The 18,230-nt window shown below is 41.3% G+C and overlaps 1 protein-coding gene across 4 annotated transcripts in view; it reads left to right on the forward strand.

Moving 5' to 3' along the window:
- The window catches only part of wu:fb63a08 (MAM and LDL-receptor class A domain-containing protein 1), a 50,110-nt gene that overhangs the window by 25,735 nt on the left and 6,145 nt on the right, over window positions 1–18,230 (forward strand). The window contains exons 30-56 of one of the 4 annotated variants that reach the window (XM_034290928.1): window positions 13–150; window positions 462–718; window positions 881–971; window positions 2,462–2,608; window positions 2,721–2,858; window positions 3,171–3,427; window positions 4,926–5,016; window positions 6,509–6,655; window positions 6,767–6,904; window positions 7,217–7,473; window positions 7,635–7,719; window positions 7,843–7,992; window positions 8,104–8,241; window positions 8,553–8,809; window positions 8,972–9,062; window positions 10,559–10,705; window positions 10,817–10,954; window positions 11,267–11,523; window positions 11,685–11,769; window positions 11,893–12,042; window positions 12,154–12,291; window positions 12,603–12,859; window positions 13,022–13,112; window positions 15,744–15,952; window positions 16,174–16,330; window positions 16,565–16,938; window positions 17,062–17,191. In XM_034290928.1, the coding sequence (XP_034146819.1) occupies window positions 13–150; window positions 462–718; window positions 881–971; window positions 2,462–2,608; window positions 2,721–2,858; window positions 3,171–3,427; window positions 4,926–5,016; window positions 6,509–6,655; window positions 6,767–6,904; window positions 7,217–7,473; window positions 7,635–7,719; window positions 7,843–7,992; window positions 8,104–8,241; window positions 8,553–8,809; window positions 8,972–9,062; window positions 10,559–10,705; window positions 10,817–10,954; window positions 11,267–11,523; window positions 11,685–11,769; window positions 11,893–12,042; window positions 12,154–12,291; window positions 12,603–12,859; window positions 13,022–13,112; window positions 15,744–15,952; window positions 16,174–16,330; window positions 16,565–16,938; window positions 17,062–17,191 (4,515 nt within the window). The remainder of the gene's footprint in view (window positions 1–12; window positions 151–461; window positions 719–880; window positions 972–2,461; window positions 2,609–2,720; window positions 2,859–3,170; window positions 3,428–4,925; window positions 5,017–6,508; window positions 6,656–6,766; window positions 6,905–7,216; window positions 7,474–7,634; window positions 7,720–7,842; window positions 7,993–8,103; window positions 8,242–8,552; window positions 8,810–8,971; window positions 9,063–10,558; window positions 10,706–10,816; window positions 10,955–11,266; window positions 11,524–11,684; window positions 11,770–11,892; window positions 12,043–12,153; window positions 12,292–12,602; window positions 12,860–13,021; window positions 13,113–15,743; window positions 15,953–16,173; window positions 16,331–16,564; window positions 16,939–17,061; window positions 17,192–18,230) is intronic. The other 3 variants (XM_034290931.1, XM_034290933.1, XM_034290930.1) reach the window with 3 other exon arrangements.

Raw genomic sequence — 18,230 nt, forward strand, 5'->3', positions numbered from 1 at the left:
TTCTCTGTACAGTCTGCAACCTTGACTGCGATTTCGAGCGGGACCTCTGCAGTTTTGACCAGCTACTGACAGATGTTTTTGATTGGACGAGACACAGTGGGTCCACTCCCACTGCGATGACTGGGCCATCAGCTGATCACACAACAGGAAGTAAGTGTTCTCAGGACTTTCATCCTTAACTAAACAACTGAATAGGGTATTGTTTACTTTTTTGAGCATTCTAATGCTTCAGTTGCTAAACAAAAACTAATTGTCAAGAAATGACCCTAAAATTCACTTTACATTAGGGTTTACCCTTTATTATTCTTATAACGTCTCTATACTGAACAGTTGAATCACAAGACATACACCCTTATACCATTTCAAATAAGATTACTTTGAACAAGATCTGCCTTGTAAAGGAAAGTAATGTGACACTATTGCACATTTTATCTCATCTCACCAAAAATCTGTTGATCCAGGTGGACACTACCTGTACATCGAAGCCAACGGTGTGTCTAATGGGGATACAGCTCGACTTCTTAGTGCAGAGTGCTCTGACCCTGGTCCACAGTGTCTTCAGTTTTGGTACCACATGTCTGGCTCCGCTCAGACCATGGGACTACACGTCTATATTCTCCAGGACAACTTAGCTAATGGAGTGTGGTGGAAGAGAAATGACCAGGGAGACTCCTGGCAACTGGCTCAGGTGGATTTGAGGACCACTGGACCTTTCAAGGTGAATAACAAATGTGATCTTGGCCTTGTTTTTGCCCATGACCCTAGAATCTTGGAAGGTTCAATATACCTCAGACTTGTCTTACAAAATGTGAAGTGGTTGTGGTTCCTGTATTCTGTCAGTTATTATAATATTTTCTTCTGGCTGTTACTTTGCTCTCAGATCATCTTTGAAGGCCGAAGAGGCACAACTGATCAATCTGATGTGGCAATTGATGATGTTTCTTTGCATCGTGGAAGCTGTGCAGTTAAGGGTCAGTCCCTCCATAGTCTTTTTTGGCAAAGAAAAGCAATCACGATTAGGTGTGTGTCTGAGTGTCGGTGTGTCTGTGTGTGTGCAGAATGAAACAAAACTGTTAATTTTACTCAAACACACCTATGAATAGTAAAACCGGATAAACTGTTATTTTGCAGTGGTCTCTTAATTATATATATACACTCACCTAAAGGATTATTAGGAACACCTGTTCAATTTCTCATTAATGCAATTATCTAATCAACCAATCACATGGCAGTTGCTTCAATGTATTTAGGGGTGTGGTCCTGGTCATGACAATCTCCTGAACTCCAAACTGAATGTCAGAATGGGAAAGAAAGGTGATTTAAGCAATTTTGAGCGTTGTATGGTTGTTGGTGCCAGACGGGCCGGTCTGAGTATTTATCAGTTCAGTTACTGGGATTTTCACGCACAACCATTTCTAGGGTTTACAAAGAATGGTGTGAAAAGGGAAAAACATCCAGTATGCAGCAGTCCTGTGGGCGAAAATGCCTTGTTGATGCTAGAGGTCAGAGGAGAATGGGCCGACTGATTCAAGCTGATAGAAGAGCAACTTTGACTGAAATAACCAGTCGTTACAACCGAGGTATGCAGCAAAGCATTTGTGAAGCCACAACACGCACAACCTTGAGGCAGATGGGCTACAACAGCAGAAGCCCCCACCGGGTACCACTCATCTCCACTACAAATAGGAAAAAGAGGCTACAATTTGCATGAGCTCAACCAAATTGGACAGTTGAAGACTGGAAGAATGTTGCCTGGTCTGATGAGTCTCGATTTCTGTTGAGACATTCAGATGGTAGAGTCAGAATTTGGCGTAAACAGAATGAGAACATGGATCCATCATGCCTTGTTACCACTGTGCAGGCTGGCGGTGGTGGTGTAATGGTGTGGGGGATGTTTTCTTGGCACACTTTAGGCCCCTTAGTGCCAATTGGGCATCGTTAAAAATGCCATGGCCTACCTGAGCATTGTTTCTGACCATGTCCATCCCTTTATGACCACCATGTACCCATCCTCTGATGGCTACTTCCAGCAGGATAATGCACCATGTCACAAAGGTCGAATCATTTCAAATTGGTTTCTTGAACATGACAATGAGTTCACTGTACTGAAATGGCCCCCACAGTCACCAGATCTCACCCCAATAGAGCATCTTTGGGATGTGGTGGAACGGGATCTTCGTACCCTGGATGTGCATCCCACAAATCTCCATCAACTGCAAGATGCTATCCTATCAATATGGGCCAACATTTCTAAAGAATTCTTTCAGCACATTGTTGAATCAATGCCACATAGAATTAAGGCAGTTCTGAAGACGAAAGGGGGTCAAACACAGTATTAGTATGGTGTTCCTAATAATCCTTTAGGTGAGTGTATACATATATATATATATATATATATATATATATATATGATATGAAATCATATATGATCTCATAGACTTCCATATACCTGCCCAAACAGAAAAACATTTGATTAGTTCCGTGGACATCACAACCACTCCACCTCCACCAGTTCCCACCACCTTTAGACCAGGACCACCAACCACTGCAAGACTTGAAGCTTCAAATCCTCGCTCAGCTGAAGAAGGAGCAGTTGCCCAGCATCCAAGTACTACATTAATTCATTGTTTATAATGCTTAATTAGTACCTCCCAAAACAAAAAAAAAGCCTTTTGAACTCATGAAGATGTTTGCAAATGATTTGCTTGTTCCCTGTACAGTCTGCAACCTTGATTGCGATTTCGAGCGGGACCTCTGCAGTTTTGACCAGCTACTGACAGATGTTTTTGATTGGACGAGACACAGTGGGTCCACTCCCACTGCGATGACTGGGCCATCAGCTGATCACACAACAGGAAGTAAGTGTTCTCAGGACTTTCATCCTAAACTAAACAACTGAATATGGTTATTGTTTACTTTTTTGAGCATTCTAATGCTTCAGTTGCTAAACAAAAACTAATTGTCAAGAAATGACCCTAAAATTCACTTTACATTAGGGTTTAGCCTTTATTATTCTTATAACGTCTCTATACTGAACAGTTGAATCACAAGACATACACCCTTATACCATTTCAAATAAGATTACTTTGAACAAGATCTGCCTTGTAAAGGAAAGTAATGTGACACTATTACACATTTTATCTCATCTCACCAAAAATCTGTTGATCCAGGTGGACACTACCTGTACATCGAGGCCAATGGTGTGTCTAATGGGGATACAGCTCGACTTCTTAGCACAGAGTGCTCTGACCCTGGTCCACAGTGTCTTGAGTTTTGGTACCACATGTCTGGATCAGCACAGACCATGGGTCTACACGTCTACCTGCTCCAGGACAACTTAGCCAACCGGGTGTGGTGGAAGAGGAATGACCAGGGAGACTCCTGGCAACTGGCTCAGGTGGATTTAGAGACAACTGGACCTTTCAAGGTGAATAACTAATTTGATCTTGGCCTTGTTTTTCCCCCAGGACTTAAATGTAGGGAGGTTCAATTTACCTCAGACTATTTTGACAGAAGGTTCAGTGGTTGCTTTACCTGTTTTCTGTCAGCTATTATAATATATTCCTCTGGCTGTTACTCTGCTCTCAGATCATCTTTGAAGGTCGCAGAGGCACAACGGATCAATCTGATGTGGCAATTGATGATGTTTCTCTGCATCGTGGAAGATGTGCAGGTAAGGGTCACCCCCTCCTTAGGCCATTTGGTCAGAAACACTATTACGATTGGTGTTACTGTTAGAGGTATGTTATTATATTAAAAATAAGATTTAATCTCCTAGACTTCATTATACCAACAGACCAAACAGAGAAGCCTTTGGATCCCTCAGTGGACATAACAACCACTCCACCAGTTCCCACTACCTTAGACCAGAACCACCGGCCACTGCAAGACCTGAAGTTTCAAACCTTCCTTCAGTTGAAGGAGGAGCTGTTGCCCCGCACCCAAGTACTACATTAAATAATGTCCTATATTTGCTCAATTAGTACATAAAAAAAAAAAAATCTGCCTTTCGAACTTATGAAGATGTTTACAAATGCTTTGATGCTTCTCTGTACAGTCTGCAACCTTGACTGCGATTTCGAGCGGGACCTCTGCAGTTTTGACCAGCTACTGACAGATGTTTTTGATTGGACGAGACACAGTGGGTCCACTCCCACTGCGATGACTGGGCCATCAGCTGATCACACAACAGGAAGTAAGTGTTCTCAGGACTTTCATCCTTAACTAAACAACTGAATAGGGTATTGTTTACTTTTTTGAGCATTCTAATGCTTCAGTTGCTAAACAAAAACTAATTGTCAAGAAATGACCCTAAAATTCACTTTACATTAGGGTTTACCCTTTATTATTCTTATAACGTCTCTATACTGAACAGTTGAATCACAAGACATACACCCTTATACCATTTCAAATAAGATTACTTTGAACAAGATCTGCCTTGTAAAGGAAAGTAATGTGACACTATTGCACATTTTATCTCATCTCACCAAAAATCTGTTGATCCAGGTGGACACTACCTGTACATCGAAGCCAACGGTGTGTCTAATGGGGATACAGCTCGACTTCTTAGTGCAGAGTGCTCTGACCCTGGTCCACAGTGTCTTCAGTTTTGGTACCACATGTCTGGCTCCGCTCAGACCATGGGACTACACGTCTATATTCTCCAGGACAACTTAGCTAATGGAGTGTGGTGGAAGAGAAATGACCAGGGAGACTCCTGGCAACTGGCTCAGGTGGATTTGAGGACCACTGGACCTTTCAAGGTGAATAACAAATGTGATCTTGGCCTTGTTTTTGCCCATGACCCTAGAATCTTGGAAGGTTCAATATACCTCAGACTTGTCTTACAAAATGTGAAGTGGTTGTGGTTCCTGTATTCTGTCAGTTATTATAATATTTTCTTCTGGCTGTTACTTTGCTCTCAGATCATCTTTGAAGGCCGAAGAGGCACAACTGATCAATCTGATGTGGCAATTGATGATGTTTCTTTGCATCGTGGAAGCTGTGCAGTTAAGGGTCAGTCCCTCCATAGTCTTTTTTGGCAAAGAAAAGCAATCACGATTAGGTGTGTGTCTGAGTGTCGGTGTGTCTGTGTGTGTGCAGAATGAAACAAAACTGTTAATTTTACTCAAACACACCTATGAATAGTAAAACCGGATAAACTGTTATTTTGCAGTGGTCTCTTAATTATATATATACACTCACCTAAAGGATTATTAGGAACACCTGTTCAATTTCTCATTAATGCAATTATCTAATCAACCAATCACATGGCAGTTGCTTCAATGTATTTAGGGGTGTGGTCCTGGTCATGACAATCTCCTGAACTCCAAACTGAATGTCAGAATGGGAAAGAAAAGTGATTTAAGCAATTTTGAGCGTTGTATGGTTGTTGGTGCCAGACGGGCCGGTCTGAGTATTTATCAGTTCAGTTACTGGGATTTTCACGCACAACCATTTCTAGGGTTTACAAAGAATGGTGTGAAAAGGGAAAAACATCCAGTATGCAGCAGTCCTGTGGGCGAAAATGCCTTGTTGATGCTAGAGGTCAGAGGAGAATGGGCCGACTGATTCAAGCTGATAGAAGAGCAACTTTGACTGAAATAACCAGTCGTTACAACCGAGGTATGCAGCAAAGCATTTGTGAAGCCACAACACGCACAACCTTGAGGCAGATGGGCTACAACAGCAGAAGCCCCCACCGGGTACCACTCATCTCCACTACAAATAGGAAAAAGAGGCTACAATTTGCATGAGCTCAACCAAATTGGACAGTTGAAGACTGGAAGAATGTTGCCTGGTCTGATGAGTCTCGATTTCTGTTGAGACATTCAGATGGTAGAGTCAGAATTTGGCGTAAACAGAATGAGAACATGGATCCATCATGCCTTGTTACCACTGTGCAGGCTGGCGGTGGTGGTGTAATGGTGTGGGGGATGTTTTCTTGGCACACTTTAGGCCCCTTAGTGCCAATTGGGCATCGTTAAAAATGCCATGGCCTACCTGAGCATTGTTTCTGACCATGTCCATCCCTTTATGACCACCATGTACCCATCCTCTGATGGCTACTTCCAGCAGGATAATGCACCATGTCACAAAGGTCGAATCATTTCAAATTGGTTTCTTGAACATGACAATGAGTTCACTGTACTGAAATGGCCCCCACAGTCACCAGATCTCACCCCAATAGAGCATCTTTGGGATGTGGTGGAACGGGATCTTCGTACCCTGGATGTGCATCCCACAAATCTCCATCAACTGCAAGATGCTATCCTATCAATATGGGCCAACATTTCTAAAGAATTCTTTCAGCACATTGTTGAATCAATGCCACATAGAATTAAGGCAGTTCTGAAGACGAAAGGGGGTCAAACACAGTATTAGTATGGTGTTCCTAATAATCCTTTAGGTGAGTGTATACATATATATATATATATATATATATATATATATATATGATATGAAATCATATATGATCTCATAGACATCCATATACCTGCCCAAACAGAAAAACATTTGATTAGTTCCGTGGACATCACAACCACTCCACCTCCACCAGTTCCCACCACCTTTAGACCAGGACCACCAACCACTGCAAGACTTGAAGCTTCAAATCCTCGCTCAGCTGAAGAAGGAGCAGTTGCCCAGCATCCAAGTACTACATTAATTCATTGTTTATAATGCTTAATTAGTACCTCCCAAAACAAAAAAAAGCCTTTTGAACTCATGAAGATGTTTGCAAATGATTTGCTTGTTCCCTGTACAGTCTGCAACCTTGATTGCGATTTCGAGCGGGACCTCTGCAGTTTTGACCAGCTACTGACAGATGTTTTTGATTGGACGAGACACAGTGGGTCCACTCCCACTGCGATGACTGGGCCATCAGCTGATCACACAACAGGAAGTAAGTGTTCTCAGGACTTTCATCCTAAACTAAACAACTGAATATGGTTATTGTTTACTTTTTTGAGCATTCTAATGCTTCAGTTGCTAAACAAAAACTAATTGTCAAGAAATGACCCTAAAATTCACTTTACATTAGGGTTTAGCCTTTATTATTCTTATAACGTCTCTATACTGAACAGTTGAATCACAAGACATACACCCTTATACCATTTCAAATAAGATTACTTTGAACAAGATCTGCCTTGTAAAGGAAAGTAATGTGACACTATTACACATTTTATCTCATCTCACCAAAAATCTGTTGATCCAGGTGGACACTACCTGTACATCGAGGCCAATGGTGTGTCTAATGGGGATACAGCTCGACTTCTTAGCACAGAGTGCTCTGACCCTGGTCCACAGTGTCTTCAGTTTTGGTACCACATGTCTGGATCAGCACAGACCATGGGTCTACACGTCTACCTGCTCCAGGACAACTTAGCCAACCGGGTGTGGTGGAAGAGGAATGACCAGGGAGACTCCTGGCAACTGGCTCAGGTGGATTTAGAGACAACTGGACCTTTCAAGGTGAATAACTAATTTGATCTTGGCCTTGTTTTTCCCCCAGGACTTAAATGTAGGGAGGTTCAATTTACCTCAGACTATTTTGACAGAAGGTTCAGTGGTTGCTTTACCTGTTTTCTGTCAGCTATTATAATATATTCCTCTGGCTGTTACTCTGCTCTCAGATCATCTTTGAAGGTCGCAGAGGCACAACGGATCAATCTGATGTGGCAATTGATGATGTTTCTCTGCATCGTGGAAGATGTGCAGGTAAGGGTCACCCCCTCCTTAGGCCATTTGGTCAGAAACACTATTACGATTGGTGTTACTGTTAGAGGTATGTTATTATATTAAAAATAAGATTTAATCTCCTAGACTTCATTATACCAACAGACCAAACAGAGAAGCCTTTGGATCCCTCAGTGGACATAACAACCACTCCACCAGTTCCCACTACCTTTAGACCAGAACCACCGGCCACTGCAAGACCTGAAGTTTCAAACCTTCCTTCAGTTGAAGGAGGAGCTGTTGCCCCGCACCCAAGTACTACATTAAATAATGTCCTATATTTGCTCAATTAGTACATAAAAAAAAAAAATCTGCCTTTCGAACTTATGAAGATGTTTACAAATGCTTTGATGCTTCTCTGTACAGTCTGCAACCTTGACTGCGATTTCGAGCGGGACCTCTGCAGTTTTGACCAGCTACTGACAGATGTTTTTGATTGGACGAGACACAGTGGGTCCACTCCCACTGCGATGACTGGGCCATCAGCTGATCACACAACAGGAAGTAAGTGTTCTCAGGACTTTCATCCTTAACTAAACAACTGAATAGGGTATTGTTTACTTTTTTGAGCATTCTAATGCTTCAGTTGCTAAACAAAAACTAATTGTCAAGAAATGACCCTAAAATTCACTTTACATTAGGGTTTACCCTTTATTATTCTTATAACGTCTCTATACTGAACAGTTGAATCACAAGACATACACCCTTATACCATTTCAAATAAGATTACTTTGAACAAGATCTGCCTTGTAAAGGAAAGTAATGTGACACTATTGCACATTTTATCTCATCTCACCAAAAATCTGTTGATCCAGGTGGACACTACCTGTACATCGAAGCCAACGGTGTGTCTAATGGGGATACAGCTCGACTTCTTAGTGCAGAGTGCTCTGACCCTGGTCCACAGTGTCTTCAGTTTTGGTACCACATGTCTGGCTCCGCTCAGACCATGGGACTACACGTCTATATTCTCCAGGACAACTTAGCTAATGGAGTGTGGTGGAAGAGAAATGACCAGGGAGACTCCTGGCAACTGGCTCAGGTGGATTTGAGGACCACTGGACCTTTCAAGGTGAATAACAAATGTGATCTTGGCCTTGTTTTTGCCCATGACCCTAGAATCTTGGAAGGTTCAATATACCTCAGACTTGTCTTACAAAATGTGAAGTGGTTGTGGTTCCTGTATTCTGTCAGTTATTATAATATTTTCTTCTGGCTGTTACTTTGCTCTCAGATCATCTTTGAAGGCCGAAGAGGCACAACTGATCAATCTGATGTGGCAATTGATGATGTTTCTTTGCATCGTGGAAGCTGTGCAGTTAAGGGTCAGTCCCTCCATAGTCTTTTTTGGCAAAGAAAAGCAATCACGATTAGGTGTGTGTCTGAGTGTCGGTGTGTCTGTGTGTGTGCAGAATGAAACAAAACTGTTAATTTTACTCAAACACACCTATGAATAGTAAAACCGGATAAACTGTTATTTTGCAGTGGTCTCTTAATTATATATATACACTCACCTAAAGGATTATTAGGAACACCTGTTCAATTTCTCATTAATGCAATTATCTAATCAACCAATCACATGGCAGTTGCTTCAATGTATTTAGGGGTGTGGTCCTGGTCATGACAATCTCCTGAACTCCAAACTGAATGTCAGAATGGGAAAGAAAGGTGATTTAAGCAATTTTGAGCGTTGTATGGTTGTTGGTGCCAGACGGGCCGGTCTGAGTATTTATCAGTTCAGTTACTGGGATTTTCACGCACAACCATTTCTAGGGTTTACAAAGAATGGTGTGAAAAGGGAAAAACATCCAGTATGCAGCAGTCCTGTGGGCGAAAATGCCTTGTTGATGCTAGAGGTCAGAGGAGAATGGGCCGACTGATTCAAGCTGATAGAAGAGCAACTTTGACTGAAATAACCAGTCGTTACAACCGAGGTATGCAGCAAAGCATTTGTGAAGCCACAACACGCACAACCTTGAGGCAGATGGGCTACAACAGCAGAAGCCCCCACCGGGTACCACTCATCTCCACTACAAATAGGAAAAAGAGGCTACAATTTGCATGAGCTCAACCAAATTGGACAGTTGAAGACTGGAAGAATGTTGCCTGGTCTGATGAGTCTCGATTTCTGTTGAGACATTCAGATGGTAGAGTCAGAATTTGGCGTAAACAGAATGAGAACATGGATCCATCATGCCTTGTTACCACTGTGCAGGCTGGCGGTGGTGGTGTAATGGTGTGGGGGATGTTTTCTTGGCACACTTTAGGCCCCTTAGTGCCAATTGGGCATCGTTAAAAATGCCATGGCCTACCTGAGCATTGTTTCTGACCATGTCCATCCCTTTATGACCACCATGTACCCATCCTCTGATGGCTACTTCCAGCAGGATAATGCACCATGTCACAAAGGTCGAATCATTTCAAATTGGTTTCTTGAACATGACAATGAGTTCACTGTACTGAAATGGCCCCCACAGTCACCAGATCTCACCCCAATAGAGCATCTTTGGGATGTGGTGGAACGGGATCTTCGTACCCTGGATGTGCATCCCACAAATCTCCATCAACTGCAAGATGCTATCCTATCAATATGGGCCAACATTTCTAAAGAATTCTTTCAGCACATTGTTGAATCAATGCCACATAGAATTAAGGCAGTTCTGAAGACGAAAGGGGGTCAAACACAGTATTAGTATGGTGTTCCTAATAATCCTTTAGGTGAGTGTATACATATATATATATATATATATATATATATATATATATATATGATATGAAATCATATATGATCTCATAGACATCCATATACCTGCCCAAACAGAAAAACATTTGATTAGTTCCGTGGACATCACAACCACTCCACCTCCACCAGTTCCCACCACCTTTAGACCAGGACCACCAACCACTGCAAGACTTGAAGCTTCAAATCCTCGCTCAGCTGAAGAAGGAGCAGTTGCCCAGCATCCAAGTACTACATTAATTCATTGTTTATAATGCTTAATTAGTACCTCCCAAAACAAAAAAAAGCCTTTTGAACTCATGAAGATGTTTGCAAATGATTTGCTTGTTCCCTGTACAGTCTGCAACCTTGATTGCGATTTCGAGCGGGACCTCTGCAGTTTTGACCAGCTACTGACAGATGTTTTTGATTGGACGAGACACAGTGGGTCCACTCCCACTGCGATGACTGGGCCATCAGCTGATCACACAACAGGAAGTAAGTGTTCTCAGGACTTTCATCCTAAACTAAACAACTGAATATGGTTATTGTTTACTTTTTTGAGCATTCTAATGCTTCAGTTGCTAAACAAAAACTAATTGTCAAGAAATGACCCTAAAATTCACTTTACATTAGGGTTTAGCCTTTATTATTCTTATAACGTCTCTATACTGAACAGTTGAATCACAAGACATACACCCTTATACCATTTCAAATAAGATTACTTTGAACAAGATCTGCCTTGTAAAGGAAAGTAATGTGACACTATTACACATTTTATCTCATCTCACCAAAAATCTGTTGATCCAGGTGGACACTACCTGTACATCGAGGCCAATGGTGTGTCTAATGGGGATACAGCTCGACTTCTTAGCACAGAGTGCTCTGACCCTGGTCCACAGTGTCTTCAGTTTTGGTACCACATGTCTGGATCAGCACAGACCATGGGTCTACACGTCTACCTGCTCCAGGACAACTTAGCCAACCGGGTGTGGTGGAAGAGGAATGACCAGGGAGACTCCTGGCAACTGGCTCAGGTGGATTTAGAGACAACTGGACCTTTCAAGGTGAATAACTAATTTGATCTTGGCCTTGTTTTTCCCCCAGGACTTAAATGTAGGGAGGTTCAATTTACCTCAGACTATTTTGACAGAAGGTTCAGTGGTTGCTTTACCTGTTTTCTGTCAGCTATTATAATATATTCCTCTGGCTGTTACTCTGCTCTCAGATCATCTTTGAAGGTCGCAGAGGCACAACGGATCAATCTGATGTGGCAATTGATGATGTTTCTCTGCATCGTGGAAGATGTGCAGGTAAGGGTCACCCCCTCCTTAGGCCATTTGGTCAGAAACACTATTACGATTGGTGTTACTGTTAGAGGTATGTTATTATATTAAAAATAAGATTTAATCTCCTAGACTTCATTATACCAACAGACCAAACAGAGAAGCCTTTGGATCCCTCAGTGGACATAACAACCACTCCACCAGTTCCCACTACCTTTAGACCAGAACCACCGGCCACTGCAAGACCTGAAGTTTCAAACCTTCCTTCAGTTGAAGGAGGAGCTGTTGCCCCGCACCCAAGTACTACATTAAATAATGTCCTATATTTGCTCAATTAGTACATAAAAAAAAAAAATCTGCCTTTCGAACTTATGAAGATGTTTACAAATGCTTTGATGCTTCTCTGTACAGTCTGCAACCTTGACTGCGATTTCGAGCGGGACCTCTGCAGTTTTGACCAGCTACTGACAGATGTTTTTGATTGGACGAGACACAGTGGGTCCACTCCCACTGCGATGACTGGGCCATCAGCTGATCACACAACAGGAAGTAAGTGTTCTCAGGACTTTCATCCTTAACTAAACAACTGAATAGGGTATTGTTTACTTTTTTGAGCATTCTAATGCTTCAGTTGCTAAACAAAAACTAATTGTCAAGAAATGACCCTAAAATTCACTTTACATTAGGGTTTACCCTTTATTATTCTTATAACGTCTCTATACTGAACAGTTGAATCACAAGACATACACCCTTATACCATTTCAAATAAGATTACTTTGAACAAGATCTGCCTTGTAAAGGAAAGTAATGTGACACTATTGCACATTTTATCTCATCTCACCAAAAATCTGTTGATCCAGGTGGACACTACCTGTACATCGAAGCCAACGGTGTGTCTAATGGGGATACAGCTCGACTTCTTAGTGCAGAGTGCTCTGACCCTGGTCCACAGTGTCTTCAGTTTTGGTACCACATGTCTGGCTCCGCTCAGACCATGGGACTACACGTCTATATTCTCCAGGACAACTTAGCTAATGGAGTGTGGTGGAAGAGAAATGACCAGGGAGACTCCTGGCAACTGGCTCAGGTGGATTTGAGGACCACTGGACCTTTCAAGGTGAATAACAAATGTGATCTTGGCCTTGTTTTTGCCCATGACCCTAGAATCTTGGAAGGTTCAATATACCTCAGACTTGTCTTACAAAATGTGAAGTGGTTGTGGTTCCTGTATTCTGTCAGTTATTATAATATTTTCTTCTGGCTGTTACTTTGCTCTCAGATCATCTTTGAAGGCCGAAGAGGCACAACTGATCAATCTGATGTGGCAATTGATGATGTTTCTTTGCATCGTGGAAGCTGTGCAGTTAAGGGTCAGTCCCTCCATAGTCTTTTTTGGCAAAGAAAAGCAATCACGATTAGGTGTGTGTCTGAGTGTCGGTGTGTCTGTGTGTGTGCAGAATGAAACAAAACTGTTAATTTTACTCAAACACACCTATGAATAGTAAAACCGGATAAACTGTTATTTTGCAGTGGTCTCTTAATTATATATATACACTCACCTAAAGGATTATTAGGAACACCTGTTCAATTTCTCATTAATGCAATTATCTAATCAACCAATCACATGGCAGTTGCTTCAATGTATTTAGGGGTGTGGTCCTGGTCATGACAATCTCCTGAACTCCAAACTGAATGTCAGAATGGGAAAGAAAGGTGATTTAAGCAATTTTGAGCGTTGTATGGTTGTTGGTGCCAGACGGGCCGGTCTGAGTATTTATCAGTTCAGTTACTGGGATTTTCACGCACAACCATTTCTAGGGTTTACAAAGAATGGTGTGAAAAGGGAAAAACATCCAGTATGCAGCAGTCCTGTGGGCGAAAATGCCTTGTTGATGCTAGAGGTCAGAGGAGAATGGGCCGACTGATTCAAGCTGATAGAAGAGCAACTTTGACTGAAATAACCAGTCGTTACAACCGAGGTATGCAGCAAAGCATTTGTGAAGCCACAACACGCACAACCTTGAGGCAGATGGGCTACAACAGCAGAAGCCCCCACCGGGTACCACTCATCTCCACTACAAATAGGAAAAAGAGGCTACAATTTGCATGAGCTCAACCAAATTGGACAGTTGAAGACTGGAAGAATGTTGCCTGGTCTGATGAGTCTCGATTTCTGTTGAGACATTCAGATGGTAGAGTCAGAATTTGGCGTAAACAGAATGAGAACATGGATCCATCATGCCTTGTTACCACTGTGCAGGCTGGCGGTGGTGGTGTAATGGTGTGGGGGATGTTTTCTTGGCACACTTTAGGCCCCTTAGTGCCAATTGGGCATCGTTAAAAATGCCATGGCCTACCTGAGCATTGTTTCTGACCATGTCCATCCCTTTATGACCACCATGTACCCATCCTCTGATGGCTACTTCCAGCAGGATAATGCACCATGTCACAAAGGTCGAATCATTTCAAATTGGTTTCTTGAACATGACAATGAGTTCACTGTACTGAAATGGCCCCCACAGTCACCAGATCTCACCCCAATAGAGCATCTTTGGGATGTGGTGGAACGGGATCTTCGTACCCTGGATGTGCATCCCACAAATCTCCATCAACTGCAAGATGCTATCCTATCAACATTTCTGAAGAATGCTTTCAGCACCTTGTTGAATCAATGCCACGTAGAATTAAGGCAGTTCTGAAGGCGAAATGGGGTCAAACACAGTATTAGTATGGTTTTCCTAATAATCCTAAAAATGTTCCCAAAAATCTCAACTATTCTATTTTCATAGCCAAGGTCTCCAATAAGACAGACTCAATTTGACTGGATCTTTAACTAAACATATCTAAAAAAAAAAAAACTAGACAAAAGCTTCCGGTTGTATTCAGCTACAGTTGGCAAAAAAGTTAATATTAATGCTTATTTTGCAGCTAAGAATTCATGCTTCCTCAACTCTCCACTAGTTCTGTTTGTTCTAAAAAAAGGATGCCATAGTTTTTTGTACTAAATGTTCTGATTGTAGCTTGAATAAAAGCAAAGTGGCTGCTTTCATGTTTGTTAATACATTATACAGTATAATGTTGGCCACATATCTCAATAATCAATTGCACAGGCATTGTTTCATAATAAAGAAGACTAATTATTTCTAGTTAATAAAGACATTAACTAGCCATATGTAAAACTTGTATTCTTAAAATTTTACAGATTTCAATAGTTTTTATATTAATCTAGCTAAAATTAGCAGGAAATTCCCAAGCCACAAATCAATAGAATGAATTAACTTATTTACAGCATTGGTTTTGTAAAATTGCTTTAGTCCAAATTCTTCAATCCCTATTGAATGCATTTCAGCTAGCAGGAAAAAATCCCATGATTTCCAGCTACTACTATCTTTCAAATCCATTGTACAGTAGTCTAATACGGTTCAAGAGATAATCCTTCAAATCATGATGAGCATACAAGCCATTGAGCTGCTTATTGTAAAGTTGGTAAGCTAGCAGTAACCAGTAACCAGATTTAAAGAATGCACTGAGTGACGAGAAAAGGAAGGGACTATGGCAGAGCAGGAAGTTATACCTTTACAGTAGTAGTCTTTTAGAAAGACGAAATCTTTTGACACCTTGTACATTTATCAATATATCTGTTGAAAGGAACATTGCTGAAAGACATTCGCTGACTCTAAAAATCTAGAACAAGCATGTGTATAAATAAAATTGACTTAGAGCAAGTGGTAGAACCTAAGTCTAAATTAAACACAACATGAATACATTCATTTTTTAGATCTCGCTCACCCTTCAGTACACAGTGATGCAGTAGAATATGCTTTTTGGTGAACAAAAAATAGACGTCGCTCCTCCTTGCCAATTGTGTGTGAATGATACACACAACATAAGGTCCACCCAGGGTGAAGTGCCCCTTTAAATAATCTGTGTTAGAAAAGGAAAAACTGTGATACATATTCTGTGCATTAATAAGTAATCCAGTGTTTGTTTTTGTTCTCTAGCACTATCGTGCCAAAAGAACAGCCACTTCACCCCCTGCATATCCCCTTGTCAGCCCACCTGTAAACAACTCCAAGGCCCACCCAATTGCCACGCTGATGAGGAATGTATACAGGGCTGTGTATGTGACGACGGCTTTGTCCTCAGAGAGGGTGTGTGTGTTCCCTTTCAGCATTGTGGCTGTGTGGACAGCAGTGGCAAGAAATATCATGTGAGTGACACCAGGACAACATTTCAGATGTAGCAATATATTTTTTTAGTAGCACATTGTTTTCCAAACTAGGGGTCACAACTCTATTTGCGGCCTAACTCATTTGAAAATGGGGTTGTGTTTAAAAACCTGTGCTTGGTTTCACAGGTGCATAAGCAAAAAGTTTCAGTATGAGATATAGCATGCCGATTGCCGTGACTCATTTATTTACTTAATTTTAGCTTAAAGAAAGCTGGTACACTGAAAACTGCAGTCAGAAGTGTAAGTGTGATGAAGATGATGGTGTGGGAGAGATTGAATGCGGTGATGAAGAGATGTGTGATGGGGATGATGTCTGCCTTCTGAATGAAGCTGGAAATTATTTCTGCAAGTCAACAGGTAGGTCACACCTTTCAGACATTTGCCTCTCAAGGAACATGCTAAATTGCAATATTTGCCAGTCATACTGACATACCTGAAAGTAGTCAACATTGTTAAAAATTATATTAAAATATTCTAAACAAAGAATGAAGACAAATTCCTATTTTATCCTGGACAGCTTCCTGGTAAAATATTTTTCTCATAATATTCTGCTTTTAAATGTTTTACTATGGACTAATGGTGTCTCTACAGAGTTCAGTGAGTGCTCCATCAATAGAGACCCAGAGTACAGAACCTTTGACAAAATGAAGCATGAATTCAAAGGCAGGAACTCCTATGTCCTGGTCCAGACCACGGGTCTATCCAAGAACCAGCCAGACGTCTACATCGAGGCCTTCAATGGCATCGCCAACCAGGATAACAGTGATAACATTCATTGTGACAACAGCAATAAGGAGGAACAGCTTGAAGATGGCAGGAAAAGTGACAGTGATGAGGACAGTGATGAGGACAGTGATGATGACAGTGATGACGACGACGACGACAATGCCTGTATGCAGCTCAGAGGAATCAAGATCAGGGTCTACAACCACACAGTGGAGTTCAGGAAGAACAGAAAACTTTTTGTGAGTATTCTTAATGTTTTTCTAATATGTCAATATTAAGGCAGTTCATATATTTTTTTTATTCTCAGCATTTTGAAATCTGTTTCCGTGTGTCATATTTTAACCGGCGTTACCTCTCTTAAGCTGGATGGCAGGAGCGCTCATGCCCCTGTCTCCCCGGCAGGTGGTCTGAGGATTCTGGAGCGCTCGTCTCTTATCTGTCTGAAAACAGACTTCGGCCTCTCAGTGGAGTTTGATGGAGAGAGCAGAGCAGGTAAAACTACTACGACATCACAGCCCCAAGAGTAAAATAAGTGCTATCTCACCCATCTCTCTGATAGAGTCACCTTAGTTTTTGACTCTGCCAATGAGAGTCATTCTATTATTCAACACAGTCTGCGTTCCATCGTAGTCATCATAGTTACGACACGATCTGACCGGGTATGACCGTTCAGACACAGGTCACACAGCCAGATATCAGAATGTTTTCTGACTAAGTACCACATGTATGTCGATCTTATGTAGTTTTTGCCTGTTCAGACTGTTTCAAAGAAATGTAAATGTAATCAGATATGGGGTAAAAATCCAGTGAGGAATTGCCAGTGCCCTCTATGCCTTCAGAGAAGGCCTAAGCATATACACAAATCTGTGTACATTTCTATCTATTATAACTTGGAATTTTGTTTTCATTAATTCAATCCTTTTTTTCTTAATTGTAATGATTTTCCTGTTGTATTTCTTCAGTTGGCAGTTGGTGTTGGAAAAAGGGTTAATATCCAAGAGAAAATCCAATCACAATTTTTCTTTGGTAATATCAATGGTCATTGGCTAGGCCCTCAGGCTTTGAATAGAAGGCCCCTGCCAACATCATTGACATTGAATTAAATTAGAGCAGCATTTTGGAATGACTGTAGAATCAACCAATCACCAGGGTTCCCATTGGTTATGGAATTTCTGGAATATCATGTGTTTTGAAAAAGTATATTCCAGACATGGAGAGTCAGGGGATTTTATATTTTTTTTGTCCAAGTCATGGAATAGCAGGGAATTTTGTAGCATGTATAAATTTGAGTTGTCATTTATCAAAATGTATTTTCAATGCAGTATTCTTCTTTATCGGGTTATTTCACGCATTTCCCGTATTGCATATTATGGTTAGACTACTTCATTTTTCAGCGTCCATTTATCCCCTTCCTGCTCGTCAACTGGTTATCACTTCAGTCAAGATATGCGTCTCCTGTACCTGCTAATGAAAGCAAACATGACAGGAAAATTTTGATTTCAATAGCTTTGGCTACATAATGTTGACTTCA

The sequence above is a fragment of the Esox lucius genome, chromosome 3, assembly GCF_011004845.1.
Source record: "Esox lucius isolate fEsoLuc1 chromosome 3, fEsoLuc1.pri, whole genome shotgun sequence".
Lineage (NCBI taxonomy): Eukaryota > Metazoa > Chordata > Actinopteri > Esociformes > Esocidae > Esox > Esox lucius.